The 20,320-nt window shown below is 44.2% G+C and overlaps 1 protein-coding gene across 1 annotated transcript in view; it reads left to right on the forward strand.

Annotated features, from left to right (window-relative positions):
* The window catches only part of OGFRL1 (opioid growth factor receptor like 1), a 307,750-nt gene that overhangs the window by 242,699 nt on the left and 44,731 nt on the right, over window positions 1-20,320 (forward strand). The window contains exon 5 of the mRNA XM_069606222.1: window positions 11,010-11,076. Within this exon, the coding sequence (XP_069462323.1) occupies window positions 11,010-11,076 (67 nt within the window). The remainder of the gene's footprint in view (window positions 1-11,009; window positions 11,077-20,320) is intronic.

The raw sequence follows: 20,320 nt of genomic DNA on the forward strand, positions 1-20,320 counted from the left end.
GGCGGCCCGCTGTGTTGAATGCCCGTGTTCATGTGAGGGTTTTCTGCCTTGTTTGATGTTTCCGCTTGGTAAGATTAACACCCAATGTCCCCCTCACAGGTGAGTACAATGTCTGTGTGTGTGAATCAGTCTGTAGCGCTCCACTCTGATTCGTGCTTGCATGGTGCTGGTGCGGGTCACGTAGCAGTTTGGTGTGCTGTGTGCTCTGTCTCCTCCACTCAGCTCTCTTTCTTTGGACTTGGCTGTTTGCTGCAGGTCCCACCGATAAGTCCGGAAATACAGTAACTCCTATGTGACAAGGGGAAATAAACTGGCCAGGATGATGCAATGCAGTTATGATCTGGTTGATAGTGGTACTTTTTTCAAGCATCTCAATAAATTAAGAATGGACAGGAACCAAGGCCATCAAAACCGCCAAGCGCTGCCTCTCTGATAGGACTGGCTCTGGCACAAACTCTGGTAGGCCTCCCACCCCGGGTGTGGGATCCCTCATCTCCCCTTGCTGACCTGTCGCAGCAAAGAAAGGAGTTGGAGAACAAGTGTCTAAGGAGAGGTAAAAGGAAGGAGGAGGAGGAGGAGGAGGAGAAGAAGAAATGGCTAGAAAAAAGAGGAAGTGGAGGATGGCTACAAATGGAGAGAGGAAGAGGTCAAAGTATCAGGAGGAACACCAATACAGAGTGGAAAAAAGAGACGAATAAGCATCTTAAATAGAACTTTATTCTTTCTTCCTATGTGCATAACCTCTCAAATGTATTTGACATCTGCTGTTCATGATGATTGTTCTTTAGACAAAAAGGTTCAACAAAAGAACTTGAAAAGGCTTTGGACTCCAATTCCCATAAAACTTTTAGTACTGGGACGAGGAAGAGCAGTAAGGAGTCAATGAGGATCAACAGCAATACGAAGAGTAACGTGAGGTCTTGTTATACATTCAACTCATTTGGCGGGATATTTAAATCAGAAGATCACCCACAAGTGAAGGAGAAGCTGGAACGGGCTTCAGAGTACGTGGAGCAGGAAGCGGAGCGTGGAGAGAGGCAGGCGTGTGAGAGCAAACCCAACTAGATGGGAGAGGTGCTCCCAGACTGCCAATGGTTCACCCCACGTAATGGGCTGGGAGGCGACCCAACGGTGACAAGAGGACTCCAGTGTATACTGGCCAAATAGATTTATAGAGCAAAACAGGGCAAATATGGTACAATTCTCCTGATAAGAGATGTCAGTTGGGGGAAACCTGGAACCAGCACTGCCATTAGCCAAAAGACTTAACAGAGAAAGAGGCAGAAGTTGTATAATTCTCCTGACATGAGATGCAAGTCCGGGGAAACCTGGAACAAGCATTGACAAGAGCCAGGAGACATTGTAAAATCGGTTTACAGAATGAGCTTGAACAAACCCTCATATAAGGGATGCCACTATGGTGGAAATTGGTGCAAGTGTTAACTGAAGTTAACAAGGTTGTGCAACTGAAGAGGTGAAATTATGAGAACATTTGAGAGAAAGATAGATGTTGCAGAAAGACCTGATAAGAATAACAGGTAGTGAAACCTTTTTGAAAGAGATACCTGGCAGGAGAGTAACCCAGTGGATCTGTATGGGCCAAAAGGAGGATGTTCCTCGCAGGGAAGTACACCAGAAAATTCAGTATTATGTTGGGAAAGAGTTTGTTCTATTAGGTTTTTTTTTTAACTTAATATTTCAGTAAAGACGTTCCCGGCAGGGGAGTATACCATGGAATCCAATTTTCTATTAAAAAGAAACTTTCTTGTATCATATTTGTGTTAAAATGTAACATTTTGCTTTGCCATCCAAAAGGCTATAAAAAGACTGTCTTCCAATTCATTTCAACTTGTATTGTAGAAAGAACATTAGCCTTTTCATCGGAAAGGGAAATACCCAGGAAAGAAACATTTCCATGTCCTTTAATATGAACTTTGATGAAACAGAGTATTTCAGAGTCCTTTCCCTGAAACAGTTCAGTGGAAGGGAAGTTATACCCTGGAGGCAAGGATTGTTCTGCTGACGTTGTATTTATCTATGGTTTTGCACAACTTGGTTGAAGTGACAACAAGAACTATATTGTACCTTTTGATTTTTGTATGTTGGTATGAGGGTCAGATGTATTTTGGACACAAGGTCAACTTTCTTTAGTCTTCGTTTTAAAGGTTAGGGACCTTTCCTTTGGGTTCGGGCAAGATAGGCCTTTTTTCACACCCATAGCTTCTTTTGAGAAACTTGATATGATATGATCGTTTATTTATATAGCGCCTATACACAATGTGTTTCAAAGTGCTTCAAGGCAAGGGAGGGAACAAGGGAAAATACAAGCACATTCTTACAGGCCATGAACAGTAAGAATGTGAAATTAACTATCGTACTCGGCCTGACGACATTTCAGATAGTGCAAGAGCTAAGACATAGATAAGGAAGGGAGGGGGAGAGTGGGAAGGAAAGGGAAACAGACAGGCGACTACCGTACTAGGCCTGATGACATTTCTGGTAGAGCCGGAGAAAAACAAAAGGTGAGGGAGAGGGGTGCAGAAAGGGAGGGGAGGAACAAAACAAGCGACTATCATACTAGGCCTGACGATATTTCAGATAGTGCTGGAGGGGTGGTGGGGAGGAAAAAAACAGTAATGGGAGGGTGGAGGAAACAGACGAGGTTGCTATCATAATAGGTCCAGGGACAATTCTGATAGAGTAAGTGCATAGAAGAAAGTAAGGGGAGGAGATAGGAAAAGGGAGAAGGGAAAGGAGGAGAGAAAAGAGATTAAGCAGTCAACAAGAGTGGAGAAGCAAGCGCGGAGAGCTTATTCAATTGCAGAAGTCAGGAGTAACACATAATGTTGCAAGCCAGGATACAAGATGAAGATGGGAACAGTATGATTCAGGGTCACCATGAGTACAAGATGCAAAGGAAGTCCAGCATGAGAGTTGAGGAAGAGTGACGCACCGTGAATGAATGAAGTCCATAAAAGTCAAATCCAGCATTGGCCACAAGACAGTGATGGTGAAGGAAGGCACCAGGTGGACGGGGCTTGCTAAGTGGTGAAAAAGAGCAGCAGGCAGGAAGGTTCCAGGTGGGCGGGGCTTAGGCCAGGTACCTAGATCCACTTGCACCTGCTCCCCATCTGCAAAGAAAAGAAGCTGGAGGGCTCCTTAAGTAGGGAAATAGAGCGGCAAGCAGGAAGACACCAGGTGGACGGGGCTTGCTAAGTGGTGAAAAAGAGCGGGAAGCAGGAAGGCACCAGGTGGGTGGGGGTTACTAAGTGGTGAAAAAGAGCAGCAAGCAGGAACGTACCAGGTGGGCGGGGCTTGCTAATTAGTGAAAAAGAGAGGGAAGCAGGAAGGCACCAGGTGGGCATGGCTTGCCAAGTGGTGAAAAAGAGCAGCAGGCAGGAAGGCACCAGGTGGGCACGGCTTTGGCCAGGTGACCTAGATCCACTTGCACCTGCTCGCCATCTGCAAAGGAAAAGAGGCTGGAGGGCTCCTTAGGTAGGGAAACAGAGCGGCAAGCAGGACGGCACCAGGTGGGCGGGGCTTGCTATGTGGTGAAAAAGAGCAGCAAGCAGGAAGGCACCAGGTGGGCAGGGCTTGCTAAGTGGTGGAAAAGAGCGGCAAGCAGGAAGGCACCAGGTGGGCAGGGCTTGCTAAGTGGTGAAAAAGATCGCCAGGCAGGAAGGTACCAGGTGGGCGGGGCTTAGGCTAGGTGACCTAGATCCACTTGCAGCTGCTCCCCATCTGCCCCCACTTGCAACTGTGTGTCCGCCTCTCATTGCTGACCCCTCATTAGTTGGTTACAGAATGCTTTTACACATGATGTAAACATTTATTTGTCTGAATGTAATGGTTTAATGCCAAAAGGCCAATTAACCTTCCCAGGAACCCGTTTCTCAAAAAAATACATTATCTTGAAAGCGAATCGCCATTTCAGTCAGTCATTTAGCATTATTTGGGACATTTCTTTTCCATGAAAGCAAATACAGCAACCCTTAGAATTTAACAAAATTAAAATACTCACAGCATGCACACAAAAGACCAGGCATTTTAAAATTGATAATCAGTGAAAATTGTTTCCTTTAAATGCTCTTATGGTTTACAAACTAGTGAATCGGATATCTTAAAATTGATAATCAACAATAATAATGTCTAGTTAATAATAATCCACAAGAACAATATATCCTATAATTGGAGTGCTAAATCCATAACCTCAGTTAAGTACATTGTTTTCTGCACCTTCAATTGGCCCTTAAAGGGTGTAGTGGAGCAAGCTGACCATGTTTGATGTTGAATTCTCTGAAAATAGAACCAAAAATCATTCTCTTGCAAATTAATAAATGGAACAAAGTAACAAAAAATTAATTAAAGCTTCATATTGGCTTTATATTGCCATTTTATAAAATGCCCAAAAAAGTTTCTAAATATCACCATTGCCACAGTACTGCTTGCATTCAAATGTGAGCAACTAAATCGTAATAGTTTGTTATAATAGATTGATGCTTTCAAAAAGGGAACCAATCAAAGAAAGATTGTAATCCGGACCTAACCTTTAACATATCATGGAATCCGTTTGTGAATTTTATCAACTCCAAACTCTTTCCTTCTGCCTTGGCATTAAATCGCTATTAATCAAAGTGATGATTGTCTTGAGATCAACCACAAAATTCAAGACCCCCGAACGGTTGATTTACAATTTGTTATATTTTCATTTCAGTGTCTCTTTCAACTTTTTAGGAATAGCATTGCATATTAATATACCTAGTTCAATTTACTTTCCTGGCACCATTATATGTGGCATTTGAATAGGTATCTGGCAATTCCTGTGAATTAATTTCACATACAGGTAAAACATTACAATATCATAGACCTAAGAGCCACCCTATGTTTGTTTGCCTTTTTTATAGCACAATATATGTAGCCTTTTACTTCCTAAACAGACATTTTCATTTACGACTTATAATTAAGCAGTGTTTTTTTCTCAAAACATATAACTATAACAGGGTTTGAAATTGAGGGGAGCTGTGTACTATTTAGCTCCTGCTTGTAGCCTAGAAGAGCCTGGTTAGCTTGATGGCAACAGTTACACCTATGTGAATTTAACTGACTTTAGAACAATATATAAATTCATATTAATGCACATCTATACAACATGTAAAGCATGAGGGGGTCATAAATAATGGATACACTGTTATGTTTGCATTTTATGTGGAAGTTGGATTTATGGAACGCTATGCACTTGCTCCTGGTTCTTCAGTGGTAGCTTGTGGTCCGTGGTGAATGCTGGATACTTTGAGGGGTCAGATACTGTGAGGCGGACACGGGTAATATTTTCAACTTCAGACATTTTTATTAAAGAAAAGGGGATGAAGAAAGGCCTCTCTGTCCCTATGGTAACCAGAGTTTCTCTGCCTAGGAAACTAAAAGATCAGTCTGTGTCTCGTTGTCAAAACCAATAAACTGTTTATTTAGGTATTTTTAAGGTATGAATAATATCTGTCTAGGGTATTTGACACAAATGTTTTTTAAGATTTTACAATTAGAGGGATGTTTATAATGTCAATAGGCCATCAGGGATCTTGGAACTGTAGGGTCTTCCTCACATGCAAGAGAAGAATACTGCGTCCCTCCAGAGGAAATCATAACATCTCCCCAACAGCCATCTCCTCACATGTGATCCTGCCTCATAATACCACCCCCAGGATCAGGATGAGGTAGTGGCTGCCGTCTCCTGGCCATATGGGAGTGGTTTCTAGGCTGGGGATCAGTGATGACGACACAGGATTCATCAAAATACCCAGAAGCTGCTTTTACCTCCTGCTTATACAATCGTAATTTCCAGACCTGTTTAATTATGGTGTAAGCTAGAGTAAGTGCTCTGGGCATCATTGTCTTGGTGGTAAGTGTATACATTGATATTAATGAATTTACAACATTTATAAGGAATAAAACATTTTTTAAAAGTCAAATCATTTATTAAAATTATTCCTGGGGGTGGGCTAAGAGATAAAAACTGGTGTGGAGGGTGTTGGGGTGCGTAATAAAGCTGGGGTAACACAAGTCATTCCTTAATAACACATGGGACCGTTATAAGAACTAGAATCCAAAAGGCACAGTTATTTAGCTTGTATCTTCAATTATATAAAACATGTGGAAATGTATCCAAATTGTGTCTTTATTTAATTAAATTGAATAAGGAGGTACATAAATGCAGAGGGCAGGAGGAAGGACTGAAAAGGTAGTCAAGGTGGTCCTGATGGTGGGGATTTTAGAAGTTATATGCAGGATGGTATGGGTGGGGACAGGGACTCAGTTTGTGCTTCTGGTCCCAGTGGCAGAATACAGATCTACACAGGTCCCAATCCCATTATTATTTGCAGAAGGTTCCTGCTGCACAACAAGCATATGACATAACCTGTAAAGAGAAACGGGTGAATTGAGAAACGATCCACTTCGTACTCAAAGACCTTGCATCCACAATAACAAATTATATGTATTAGAGCAGAACAAGCTTGTGAGCCTCACTCATATATGCTGCCGTGGGAAGCAGACCCATTAGACCATGGGGCCCAGCAGTTGTTAAAACACTGCAATCCAAGCAGTAAACTGGATGACCGGGAGACAGAGAATGGGTAATTTTAATTTGGCGGAAAGACACTTTATAACTGCTAAATGAACAACAATCAACAAGCTCTCTCTTGTAACTCAGATCATGTAGACATGGCAGTTAAACCAGGCTTTACCCAATGACCTGGTCCACTTGCAACACACCCTCACCTGACACTGATAATACATTTCTTCAGCATGGTACTGGACGATAGCTCAGGGGCAAAGTGTTTGCCTTGGAAACATGAACACACAGAGCAACACAGGTTTGAGTCCCGATCCCGCACTTTGAGACTGATCTCTGGTATTATGTGTGTTATAAAAGATTAATTAATTAATGGCACTGCTGGATTATGCAAGGGTCTAAAAGCAACAGAAAGGTGTTTGAGTATAGAGCTGTTTTGAGGGAGTGTCGGAAATGAGTGCTGTTTAGAGCATGGTGCAGTGGTAAGGATGTGGAGAGGGTAAGGAGAGAGAGTAGAGAGGAGGCGGAGAGCTGGAATAGGAGGAAAAGAGGGGAAAAAGGGAGCGAGCAGGTTAGGAGAGAAGGCAGTGGAGGAACAATAGCATCCAAAGGAAGATGAGCAGAAGGTGGAGGTGAAACACCAAAAGAAAAAGAGCGGGACAACCACGGAAAGAGAACATTTGCAAAGGATTAGGGTACATGCCAAGAGATACTAGAGATGGGACAAGGCAAGGAACTAGTGAGATGAGTTGGAGTCAAAAGGACGTGAAGGCAAAGATTGTGCAGTTCTCAACAGCCTAGGCTACAATGGTGTCCCTGAAGTAGTTGAGGAGATACTAGAAGAGGAGCCCAATTAAGATCCAAAGAGCATAGCATGGGCCAGGTTGAAAGTCCAGTTTGCTTACATTCTGTGGCCGTCAATATCCTGGGCTGCAACTGGCTGCTTCCTGGTGTCACACCTAAGAGTACTAAGTGAGGGGTACCCATTAAGAAAGTACAGAGGACCAACACAGTACCATGATGACTTTGACAACCCCTACAGGAAAGGCACAGAAACCAGCAAGAATTGTTTGGGACATTACTAGACTCAGAAACTGTGGGTAATTGTTCTTCCTCTGAGGAGGCACACTTGATCTAGGAGATTGAGGGAAGGACTGAGGGCTAAGTACCTAGGAAGAATTTGGGGGAGACCCACAAGGCTGATTGTGATGCCCTCACTACATCCCCTGTGGCTTAGTCAAACCTAAACCTTAACTAGTGTGAAAACAGAAAACTGATAGTAAGCATTGTAATAGTCTTGCAGTGTCTTGTGAACCCTTGGTCATGACAGAGAATTAAAGACAAGACATGAGCAACAAAGAATTGTATTTTACAGAGTCTAGGGCTGAAGTGAAAATGCACCAGAAAAGGAATTCCTTATAGCAGATAGGATTAGGAGAGCAGAATTTACACCAGCATCACAGGTGAAGCAGCATGGTTGTCTTCAGCAAATGGGTTTAAATGTGCATTTAGTAATGTGGGTCGGGGTGTTGGGAAGTCGTCGGAGGCAAAGTGTTAGATGGCGAGGTCTGTGGTGTTGAGGGTTGATAAGAAGATGATGAAGTTGAGCGAATTGCCTCCGTAATGTATGGTTAGGTTGTGGAGGGCAACCCGTAACTGGGCAGAAAGTATACAGTTCTAGGTGATGCGCAGTGGAGATGTTTGGTAGATTAAAGTCTCCATATTTGGCGTCTCATGGGTAAGGAGTCATGGAGGAGGACCGGATTGAGAAATGGAGATGATGGACCAAACAGCCGTTAGATAAGGATGATTTAAGAGTGTTACGAGCTAGGAGTTGGATGACATTGAGTTCAAAGGATGGAGAAGGAAATGTGAGATGGGTAAATAGGAGCACATGGGCAAGATATCTTGATCTTGAGACCAGCCACTCCACCTCTTTTGTCTGGTTTGAGGAAAGTAGGGAGGAGGTCAATTAATCATTGGAGAGCAGCAAATATGGTAGCATCATGACTGAGTAGTGAGCACAATAAAAGTAAAAGTAAACCATGATGAAGGAAGTCTTGTTGCCAAGCAATTGGGTATTCCATAACAGAGAGCGGGTTAGCAGTGGAGAGGTCGAGGAGGCAGGGTGAGGAAGAGGACTAGGGTGGACAGGCGCCATTGGGAATACTGGAGGGGTAGATGAGGTTGAGATTATTGGTTTTTGAGTAAGCTGAGCGACCAGGGCATCTTTGTGGATTGAACAAAGGACAGAGATCTGCTGGGAAGAGGAGAGGCAAGAAGTAGGAAGACTAATGCTGTAGCATGCATGAAGTACCAATGAGAAGGACAGTGGAGTGCAATGCGGATTACGGTTATTACGTTGAGGTGGAATTGCAAGTTTCATTGAGAGAAAAAAAGAATGAGATACATTCTTGAGAATTATTGTGACCTTAATTGGGCACTGAACTGGGGACATGCATCGACACTCATCAAGATGACAGCCATTCACTTGTCGATCGAAGAGATTTTAGAAAATAAACACTGGCTTCTGTTTCTGTCCTACAATCATGTACTCCTATGTTCATTTGAAAATGTAAAGAAATATTTTCTAATTGCAAACGGAGTGCAGTAACATTTTAACTAGCAAGATATGCACAATAGTGCTTTCTAACATATCTTTACTTGGTGTACATACATAAACAATTGGGAGGCCCTTCTTAAAGAGAAAGACTCCAACACCACGTACACCTAATATGAAAATCATTATGATCACATAAGGGTTCAGAGAATTTATGAATTTGCATGGTGAACACGTTGGCATATGCTGTAGTAACAGTGGTTGAATCCACCATTCCAAGATGGCTCCCACTGTTCTGAAAGTTGATTGTTTTTGATAGAACAGCCTGGGAGGCAACAAAGAATGTGATTATGTGGCCATGACATTGCAACTGATCGTATAGCAGCTAAGATTATGTATTGTCCAAGAATACAAATATCAGTGATATACTGTATGCTCAGTGATGAAGTTGAGCAGAGCACCCAGTACAGACATACAAGTGAAGACAAACAGGTTTTATATTTGGACAGTAGTTACCACCAAAATGATTAAATGATATAGCGACCAACAGATTAATAGGCATGAAATCATCAACCGGTTAAATGCGAGGAAGATGGTCGGCCGTGTACACAAGTATTGCACTCTTTCAGTTCATTTTACAGTTTATTTTGGTTGGTTAATGCGGGTCATTTACTACTCTGTGGTTATAGCCACAATTCTGAAGTCCCTACTCGGAATGTTTGCTTGTTGGTTTGTCCATGGTATATCAAAGCATATGGCAGCATTTTTCTGTAGTTTGGGTGGAGGCTTAAAGTCGTTACTGGAACACAGTGTTTCTAATTCATTCATCTGTTTCTGTACTGATGGAGGCATTACAAAAGTCTTTAATTTAGTGTGTGTGTTTAAGGCTTTTGTTACTAACATTGTAGTGCAACTGTACAAGGTCTTGCCAATTTGCAAAACTATAAGTATGTGTTAGACTGGTAATCATATGCAGCAGGTGGTGAGGTAGTTGTGTTTTAGTTGTGCCATAAAAAGGTCCGCATTCTGCGCTGCCATTTTAGTAGCTTGTTTCAGTTGTATGAAGGTAGCTGTCATTACGAAATAACAAGTATGTGTGGTCCAATATAAAGAGTATATGTTTGCTTACTGTCTCTGTGTGCCCCTGACTTTTAAGGCATTACCTGCATGCTGCCACTCCATCCTAGACGGCTTGTTAGCACAGGGTGGCTGCACATCCATGGCCACCAGATGGTTCCTCTGGGAAGGGTGTATTGGCATTTGGTGTGTCTAAGTTTGTGGTATTCTGTATGCATATATGGTGTTTTAAAGGGTGTTAACAATGTTTTCCACCCAAGTAGGATTTTTTTAAACTGAGCCAGATCCCAAGATTATGGGGTGTCTTGGATGTCAGTTGTGTATTTTGGGAAGCATGTAAAAGGGGCTTTTCAATTTAGCAACCATAAATGAGTTAACCAAATAAATCAAACTAGCTCTAAGATCTTGTGGGGGTTTGCTACCTTTAAAAAAACATGTTTGACACATGCCTAGAAACACTTGTGGCATTTATAATGCGCCTGTACACATTATATCATACAGTACTCTAACAACTTTTTGAAACAGATTTGATCATTTACAGTCAACATTAAATATGCATTTTTCACTCTACCAACGTTTTACTTATTTATATTGCGATTCTTAATCTTCAAGGTGCAATACATTCAATAGTTAATTTTGATAATTGATTACTACAAATTATACATCTGAAAAGTACAAACCGTACATTAGAAACCGTGCATTTCATGTGTAAGTGTGAAATGCATTTTACATAGATTTGTAAGTGGTGCTGTTGTGAGGCTACGGTCAGTATAAAAATGTGCATTTGTTTTGCTTGTTTTGCAGGCTCTTTCCTTTAAGAGAGCAAGGCTTGAACTTCTATGCAAAGGAATTAACTACTTATGAGATTGAGGTAAAAGTATATCATATTTTTAAGCTCTGTCCAGAGAAGTATACAATGCTGTTCTGAAGTGCATTTTCTTATCTGTTATGCTTGTTTCTCTTTTTTTTGCTCTCATACAGTGTACTCATTTGCAGTTGGTGCAAAGTTTGTTGGTGCTTTCACATTATCTTGTGATATACTTTTCATGATAGACATGCCTTTCAATAGCATTGTCGGGGTAGTCTCCCGGGGGCCGGCAGGGCCGTCCACGGACCTCCGGGGTCGGGGAGGCCCCAACTCCTCTCGCGTCCCAACAGAGTATGAGGCACACACAGGAGCAAGAAGTTACTGCTGTTTATTACATAAAAACATGCAGGGACGGCTCACAGGTCATAGGCATCCGAGAGACCCCTTGCCCCTGGTGGGCTCGCAGGCCCTTTTTCTAGCTGTATGACGCAGTTACGTGCGTCACCTGGGAGAACTAGCCCCTAAACCTAACGCCATCTCGGTTTGGCTCCCCGAGTGGTGGGGTTAGTATAGACACATATAGGAAGGATAGTTAGTGGTGGAGAAAGGGTCAGGTGGTACGCTTGGGTCGTCCCTAATAATCGCTACAAGTGAATTGTTACAAGGGGACGATTACTGATTGGCTAAACTATAATGGCGTCAGTGGTGTGCCCCTCGTATTCTGATTGGTTCACTCGCGAGCCCCCAAGCCTGGGACCATCATTGTTCCCAGCTCGCGGTGTACCTGGTGCTGCCAACAAAGTATGACTATGTGTCAGTGGCCGACAATGGACAGGTCTGACTATTGGCTGGTGTGCATGTCTTTCCCATCGCTGTCGGCGTCCAATTTGTCATTTCATTGTTGCAATCTGTGCCCTAGACGTGAGACTCCAGCGCTTCTCTGGTCCCTGGGGCTTGGCATCGTATCAGGTCGGTTTGGTCACGGGTTGCAGGACCGTGGCTGGAGCAGAATTGTGACCATTTGATTTGTATTTCGGCTCAGGGAGCGTTTAGCAGTGGCAGGTGTAACCTTGGCGTGGAGAGCGCAGCATGTAGATTGAAACTTTGCGGTCCTGGCTGTGGGCTCTTGTCAGGTCTTGTTTTGCACAATCAGCACCTTGCAGCTTTGTCTGAGCTGCTCCCACTTGGATACTCTGGCATTGCGGCCTACCTCAGCCTGGTTTATGGGTGGCGGTACATAGTCCATAATATGGGGTCGCGAGGGGCGACAGAGATTCATATGCCTTAGTCCATATACAGTGGTTACGTCTTCATGGTTTTAGTGGCGAGGAAGCGTCTGCAAGCATGTACACAAGCTCTTCTGGTGTCTTGCGTTTCTAAGGTGGTGTAGCTGGCCTATGTGAAAAATAACAACGATGCATGTGTGAGTGTAAGTGGTCCTCTACGTCCCAGCACTGAGTGTGTTCTTTGTGTGGATTGGTGTGTGTATGACCAATGTGCTTGGTGGCACGTGTGTTTTTGTCCGCTGGCTATGTCGTCATTGCATCTCTAACGATGGCTGGATTGGTGGTTGCTGTCTAGTCGAGTTGATCCATGCGGTCTATCAGCTTCACCTGAGGCTCTGGCACGTTTTTTGATTGATGGGCAACTTCCTTCGTTGTGTGGGGCGTGGCCACAGTGGATCTTGACCTCTGGGATGGCCGTGAGTTGGTCGAATTCCTCTCACGGTGGGTGCTTGGTTCGTGACGTCCTAGGCCATGGTCTGGATGAGGATCGGGGGAAGGGATCGTCCCATTTTCCCTCTTCAGACCCCCCCCCTCTGGTCAACTTGTCGACCACAAAATTATCCACTCTCTTGTCTCCTCGTATTCGCCATACCTTCGTTATTCCGGCCAAGTGTCCGTATCGGTCCACGTGATCTTCAAATGACCAATACATATAAACACATCCGCCACCGGGTTTGCAATAAACCCATTTCCCAACATAGTTTTTTCGGGTTCCTTGGGTTCTCAACCTTTATTGATGGAGGGTACAAGTCTGCTTCTACTATCTGCTGGCGCAGCCATTCGCGTTCCTTAATAATGACGTCTGTGTGTTGGTCATCTTCCGCTGGCATTAGGACGTGCATACCAATCATTTCTTCAGCAGTACGTTTGGACCTTTCCTTCCATACTTTTATCCCCATCACAAAAGCCATTCCTAAAATTATGCATCCTGCCATAACCTTAAGACCATCTGAGAGCCAAGATGGCATCCATGACCAGATGTAAGAGAACCAGCTACCGACTTTCTTCACTCCCTTTGCTTCTTCTTCCATCTTGGCGTGCATCTTGGCCAGCTGTGACACTGCCTCAGATAGCGTGCCGTTGTCCTCATCGTTGGCAGGAATAAACGTGCAACACAAGCTTCAAAAGTTTGCGCAAACACCTCCTTCCATTGCTGTTAGGAGGTCCAGCACATATCTCTGTCCATCCTGATCGCTCATAGTTCTTCCTTTATTGCGTTGAATCCGTTAACCGTTGAATTTATTGTCCTCATTAGCTCCCATCTAGTGATCTGAAGCCACTTGCATATGCCTGTACCCCTGGATGTATGATGGATGAAAAGAACATAGCCGCTCTACTAAATAGTTTGTGCTGGTGGGATGTTGCTTAGGGCAGTTTCTGACTTTCCCGACAGGTAGTTCCCTGTCAGTGGTTCTCCTTGTCTTTTTACTCTGGATAGATGTGCAGTGTCGGTGAGTTGCTTTCCTCCTCCCATCTTCAGTGACCTTTTCTTCCTTCTATTCCCTTCATCCATCTTAGTGAAGCTCTCCATGTTAACGTGTTTCTGTGGTACTACCAGTGGTGATACGTTGATGTGTACCATGGTGCACACTCCATTCCACAACCGTGTATGCCTTTGATCCACAGGCCCAATAGTGATCCATCAGAATCCATCAGAATTGCTGTTCCTGCAGACCCCTCAGGAATCTTCTCTTGTAACCTTCATTTACTCCGTCAACTTCTCCATCATGCTGGTAACACAGTATGGGCGCAGTGAGTGGAAGTATTATTATAGGTTCCTCCTCTTTATCTAACCATGTCACCAGTGCTGCACTCTTTGTCCATTCCTTGTAGCATTTGTCGTTTTCTACTTGCACCGTCATCACCGGAGTCTTTACCAAAGTCAATATTTTGCTTCCCACAACTACGTCCACCCATCCATCTTTAGTGTATACCTTACCATTTATTAACATCAATAGCCTTTCCCAGCACCCTGGTTCTCCAGCAACTTCTTTTGCGTACCACTCGCATGGTAGGTAATTCAGTGTAACTTCTTCTGTCTCTCCTTTGTTGGGTCCCTGTGTTATGTAATTGAGCCCTTTGGTCAGTTGCCACGATTCGCCACACATTCAGCACCTCAATGCCCATGGGTAACTTGCGCGCTATATAAATTTAAATAAATAAATGTAAATAAATAAATTGGTAGTGTTTTAATGAAGTTATCTTTATAGGGGTACGTTGACCTTGATTTTCATCTTAGTGTTGCTCTTTACCCTTGGAATCGCCCACGTGTTTGGAACAATGCTGGATACAACAAGCATTCAGCAGTTGCTGCAGGAACTTCTGTTGTCACAAACGTTCTTGAAGCACTCATGGCATATGGGATCAACGAGCACGCATAGCAGTTGTCCTTAGTCGTATCCTTACCAATTTTGGACTTGTGCTTGTACCACATGTTAGAGACGTGTGTGGATTCTGTAAGGTACGTGTCCACCCCATGTACATCAATAGAGATACTAAGTTTATCCCTCTTTATTTTGGGCCCCATACTACTTGTACCACCTGACACTGTGCTCGTTGCAGCCATGGTAGGGGAGATGTTAGTAGAGGGAGATGTCGTCAAGTAGAAAGCATAGTATGCATGCCAGACAGCGGCAGTAATTTGACCAGTGGTAAAGAATATCCCTAACATTTTTATTACAGTTGCTAATACCACCGCCATATCTCTCTTACCTTCTCTGCGGTCCTGCAGCTCCTTTGCTTTAGATGATATAGGTGCCCGCCTGAAAATCTCTCAAAATATGTGTTATTTTGTTAGTATCTTTTAGTCAAGCCCTGCTTACCAAGTAATCGTTCAATGCCCAGGCGAAAAGCTGTTCCCTTGCTTTCCTTACCATGCTATCTCTTAGGGCGGGTAATGCTGCGTGTAGATGTGGGAATGAATGTGCTATTACCATAAGGAACGTGTTATAATATACACTTATCCTTCTTCTCCTTAAGTGTTTTGGCCTTTTTATAATGTATACAAACTGGTGTGACAGTGCTTCTGCGGTGTTATCGTCCGCGGGTAGCATTTCCTCCTGGGAAGTGACGTATATTTCTCATCTTTCTTATATACGCTTTAGCAATACGCAATACCTGCATGTGCGAGACAAAAAGAGGAGAAAACATGCATGTGTTTACACAGTGTGGTGTATTCTGCAGGTTGTTTGACAATGTTCTTCATTAGTTGGTAGTGGTGGGAGTTAGTTTTAGCTAGCTCATATGCTTTGTCTGGGATCTGGTGATTATAGAGTGGGCTATGGGTGATTGGTCAGTTATGTCCTTTGGTGTATCTAATGTCTGCACTTTTTCGTTGTTGTCAGTTGTCGTTGCTGAAGCGTTGGCCCCTTCGCTGAGGTGAGGAAGGGTCTGTGCTTTGTAGGGCTTGATGTCGTGGATGTGTGTCCACACGTCTATTCCCCTGAGCTTCACTGCTCTAGGAGCTATTTTGTCCACCAAGTACGGACCTGTGAATCTAGGATTGTTCCAACTTCTGTGAAAATTTCATAGGAGAACCTGGTCTGCCTCTTTCACTGTCCACTGTGCTGGTTGTTCTTGTTCCTCGTTGGTTGCTTCTCCTTGCTGATAGTTCTTCGACCCGCTCTGTGTCTGTTCGATCTGTTGAGAGATAAAAGCGGCACTAGTAACCAAGGAAGAGACATACTCATGCATTTCATCACCGAAAACAGTACTTGTGGCATGGCAGTCAGTTGTGGCCCTTTATGGTGGTGTGAGTGGGAGGTGCAATTGACATCTGGTCACCACCTCGTGGGGTGTGAGGTGTTGGTCCGACCCTGGCCTATTTCTCAACTCAAATAAGACCAAAGGAAGGCAGTACAGCCAACACTTTTTTATTGTTTGTTGGGTCTTTGCTATCTCTTCTTTTAGGAGGCTGTTGAGGCATTCGTAGATGCCATTTGCTTGTGGGTGATACGCGCATGCAAACTTATGTTTGATTCCCAAAAGGGCAGTTACATGCTGGAACAGTTCATTGGCAAAGTGTGGGCCATTGTCTGACCGAAATACTTCCCATACCCCCCACCTCGGGAACACCTTCCTCACCAAGAATTTGGCTGCTCTGAACGCATCTGCATGGGAGCAGGGACCAGCCTCGATCCACCTTGAAAATGGGCATACTACTACAATCATGTATCTGTAGTCTTGACATACATTGATCATGTCAACGTAGTCGATGTGTAGGTGCAGGAAGGGTCCTTCAGGCCGGGGTATTGTACCTTTGATCACTCGCAGTGTGTGACCGGCCGTAAATTGCTGGCATCTGAGGCAGTTGCTAATGAAATTTGCAGCATGTGAGTTTAGCTTGGGACAGAACCATGATTATTTTATTTGTGCAGCAATTACTTCTTTCCCTGTATGCGTGGGAACGTGTAATTGGGTCAGGGCTATTTTCAATAGGGCCAGGGGCATCACAACCATTCAGGTATTATTCTGTCGCCATAATGCATCCGTGGGGGACATGGTGCATCCTCTTTTAAGCCATAGTTACTTTTCTGCCATTAGTGCTGCTGCCTGTAATTCCATGATTTGTGTCTCTGGGATGTGTGTGTACCAATCCTTCATCAACATCTGTCTAACCCCCCCCCTTTCTTTTTGTTTTTCTGTGAGGGCCCATGTCTCACCAAATACGAAGCATTTTTCGCATGTTTCGCATGTGCATCTGCTGTTCGTTACCTTGTGAAATTGGGTCATCCCCATTGGTGTGGGCCTGACATTTTACCAATGCTACCTCTTCCAGGTAATTACTTCAATTAGTTCAGCCAGTAAGGGAGCATGTTCTACCGGGTTACCGTCTGCTCTTCTGAATCCCTTTCTTTGCCATTTTGTTAGCCCTGAGTGTACTGTTGATGTAACATATGCACTGTCAGAATATATACTTACTCTTTTCTCATTGCTTTCTTCTAAGGCTAGAATGAGTGCTACTAGCTCTGCTGCTTGTGCCGAATAGTGTTGTGGTAATTGTACACACTTCACTGGAACATAGGACCAGTCTTCCCTCAAACGTACTACTGCTGCTCCTGTTCTTCTTATCCCATCGCTTTGGTCAATTGTTGACGACTCATCTATGTACATTATCTCTCCCCCCTCTAAGCATTTTCTTCCACCTTCCTGGTGCTTGAGTAGATTTCAATAGTCTGTGCGCAGTCATGTGCATGCTCTCCATCTTCCACCCTTCTGCTATGAATCATGCTGGGTTAACATTACTGCATCTTACTATTTTGAGCTCCGGTCTGGACAGTATAATCTCGTAACCTATAGCTCTTTTTGTGATCAGTGTGGATTTTGGCTTGTTCAGTATTGCAAAGAGTGTGTGCTCCAAGTACAGTGTTGTGGAGCATCCCATTGTTATTGAGGAGGATTTTTCTACCGCAAATTTTGCTGCGGCTAGGCTCTGTTCGCGTGGGAAATGACCCATCACTACAGGATCCAAATGACCACTGTAAAATGCCACTGGCTAATGTCCCATGCTTGTTTTTTTTTGTGTCGGTACTGCTTTCATCACTGCAGTATCACAATGTGAAAATATGTAGAATTGTTCTTCATAGTTGGGGGTAGCTAGTACTGGTGCAGTTGAGATGGCGTGTTTTAATTCACTGAATGCCTCTGTCATTTCTCTTGTCCATCCCAACTTCCTTTCTCCCCTCTGTGCTTCTCGAAGAGCCTTGAGCAATGGTCCTATGTATGAGCTATAGTCAAAGACCCATGCCCTGCAGTAGTTGAAAGGGTGAAAAACTGCTGCAATTCTCTTATTGCCTGCAGCTGTTGTGCATTTGTTATTGGTTGTGCCCTTTGTGATGCAATGTTCCTTCCTTTTTGTGAAATGATCTGCCCGATGTAGAGTACTGCAGCTTCCCCTTGTCAACCTTGTATCCTTTCTCAGCCAGCACTGTGAGCATCCTTACAGAGTCCCTTCTGCACTTCTCCTCAGTGGTGCTGCAGATGATGATGTCCTCTACATATTGCAGCACCATACTGTCCATCTCTATGTTCCCTAGATCTATTTGTATTGCTTCCATCCCTACTAATTTCTTTAATTGTCTCTGTACTGGCTCTGGGAGACCTTAAATCAATATGTGGTAAAAAATTGCCAGTGTTTTGTCTCACGGTTCCCACGTTTTCTGGCGCCACTTTTCCTGAATTTCCTGGATGTAATCAACAGGATCTTCATTCTCACACATTTTGCGTGACGTAATTGCTCCTATGTTTGAAGTGTCTGGGTATTGCGCCTGCCACAGTGCATGTCTGCAATTTGCAAATGGCGCCCCATCATGCAAGATGCCACTTATAGTTACTCCTGGGAATCCCGCCCTCTTCCAAATGTCATCTGCCGCATCACCCAGTATTGAAATTAGCAACCCCTTTACATCGCCCACCGCTAGTTTTTGACCTGCAGTTTGTTTTTCCATTACATATATCCATTTCCCGCCCACCGCTCAGGGATGAGAGCCTGCATGTGATGTTTTCCTTGTCTGCATGTTTCCATGGGACATAGTATGGCCCTGCTCCCCCTCTTTCTGGTAATGTCAATAGAGTGTACTCCTTCACTTCCCCTGGCGTTAGTCTGTGTGGGGATGTGTGGGTGTGTTCGCTGTCCTCTTCCACGTCAGAAAGTTCTTCAATAAAATCAGTAATGTGTTGTGTTACTCTGTCACCTCCTATGCTCTTGTTCCTTCTCCGTTGACCCACTTGACCCTCCCTGTGTGTATCAGCTAGCTCTTCAATTCTGCATCCTGGGAGGTCTCTGAGTCTGTTAACATATGGCGTATGCTGCGCTGGTGATGTCAGTGGCTATCGCGTCCTTCCATTTAGTTACCTTTTCTTTTCCTTCCCTGTGTCGTCTTCTTCCCGCATCTCACATTCCCACGATGACCCGCACTCTGTGTGTGTTATGTATAATTTGCTTAACCCCTCCCCGCTTCCATCACTTCTTCCTCCACATTATCCCTCCTCTTCCCCACTGCAAAATCCATCTGAAAATGCCAATCCTGGGCCTGGGCATTTTCCTTACACTGTAACGGTCCCTAAGTCTATCTGTGTACTCACCTTTCTTCTCTGTGCCCCCCTTCTGCGGGGTTGTCGCTACTTCCTTATTGCTACACATGTATTTCTTGGCCCTGCCTTCTTTGCGCATATCTCCTTGCGCTGTATTGGTTTCCTTGCCCGCTTCACCACCTACTTCCGTTCGTACTCTGCAAAGCTCATTCATTATTGCGTCACTTACCTGTTCTAGTATATTCTCTTCTTCCTCTTTGTTGCCCCATATTCCGCCCTCCTGTGCCATTATACTTTCTATAACCTTCCCCTCTTCATATTTTCGTGCGCTTTCTGATATGATCTTCTTCCTCCAGTCCCATTTCTCTGTCATTTTCTTCTCGCTCCTCTTCTATTATCTAACCTCCCGCTGCTCCATGCGCACCACCCTTTCTGAGATCGCCCTTATGCGGTCCTCTTCTCGTTTCCTCTGTTCTTCCTCTTGCCATTTTAACCCTACCTTGTTCCCCTTGCTTCCCTTCCTCCTCTCCCTCCTTTCCCGCTCTTTCTGCTCGAACTGTTTGATCAGCGTGCAATGTGCTTCCCTCAGTTCTGCTAATCTTACCTCTAGCATCTCTTCTTCCTCCAGTGTCATTCTCCCTTCCTCCTCTCTACTTACCTTGCTCCCCCTCTGTGTGTATTCTGTCTCTTCTTTACTTGCCTTCTTTACTGCCTCTTCCTCCTCCCCAGTTAGTGTCCCTCGAAGCTTCAGTAGCACCTGTGCTGCTATCCATTCGTCTGGTCCTATACTTGCTAAGTGTAGCTGCACCCTTTTTTCTCCTCCGGTGCTTACCTGTGTTTGTTTCGTATCCGCTGTACTCCTCGCGCCCACCCTCTCTTGGTAATTCTCTGCTGGCGCGTAGGGTGGTGGGCTGTATGCAGGGTTGGAATATCCCTCAGCTGCTGTTAGTTGTGCTCGTGTTGCTTCCCTCACTCTCTCATCGGATACA

This window comes from Ambystoma mexicanum, chromosome 4p (assembly GCF_040938575.1).
Source record: "Ambystoma mexicanum isolate Mex_15411 chromosome 4p, UKY_AmexF1_1, whole genome shotgun sequence".
NCBI classification, from domain to species: Eukaryota; Metazoa; Chordata; class Amphibia; order Caudata; family Ambystomatidae; genus Ambystoma; species Ambystoma mexicanum.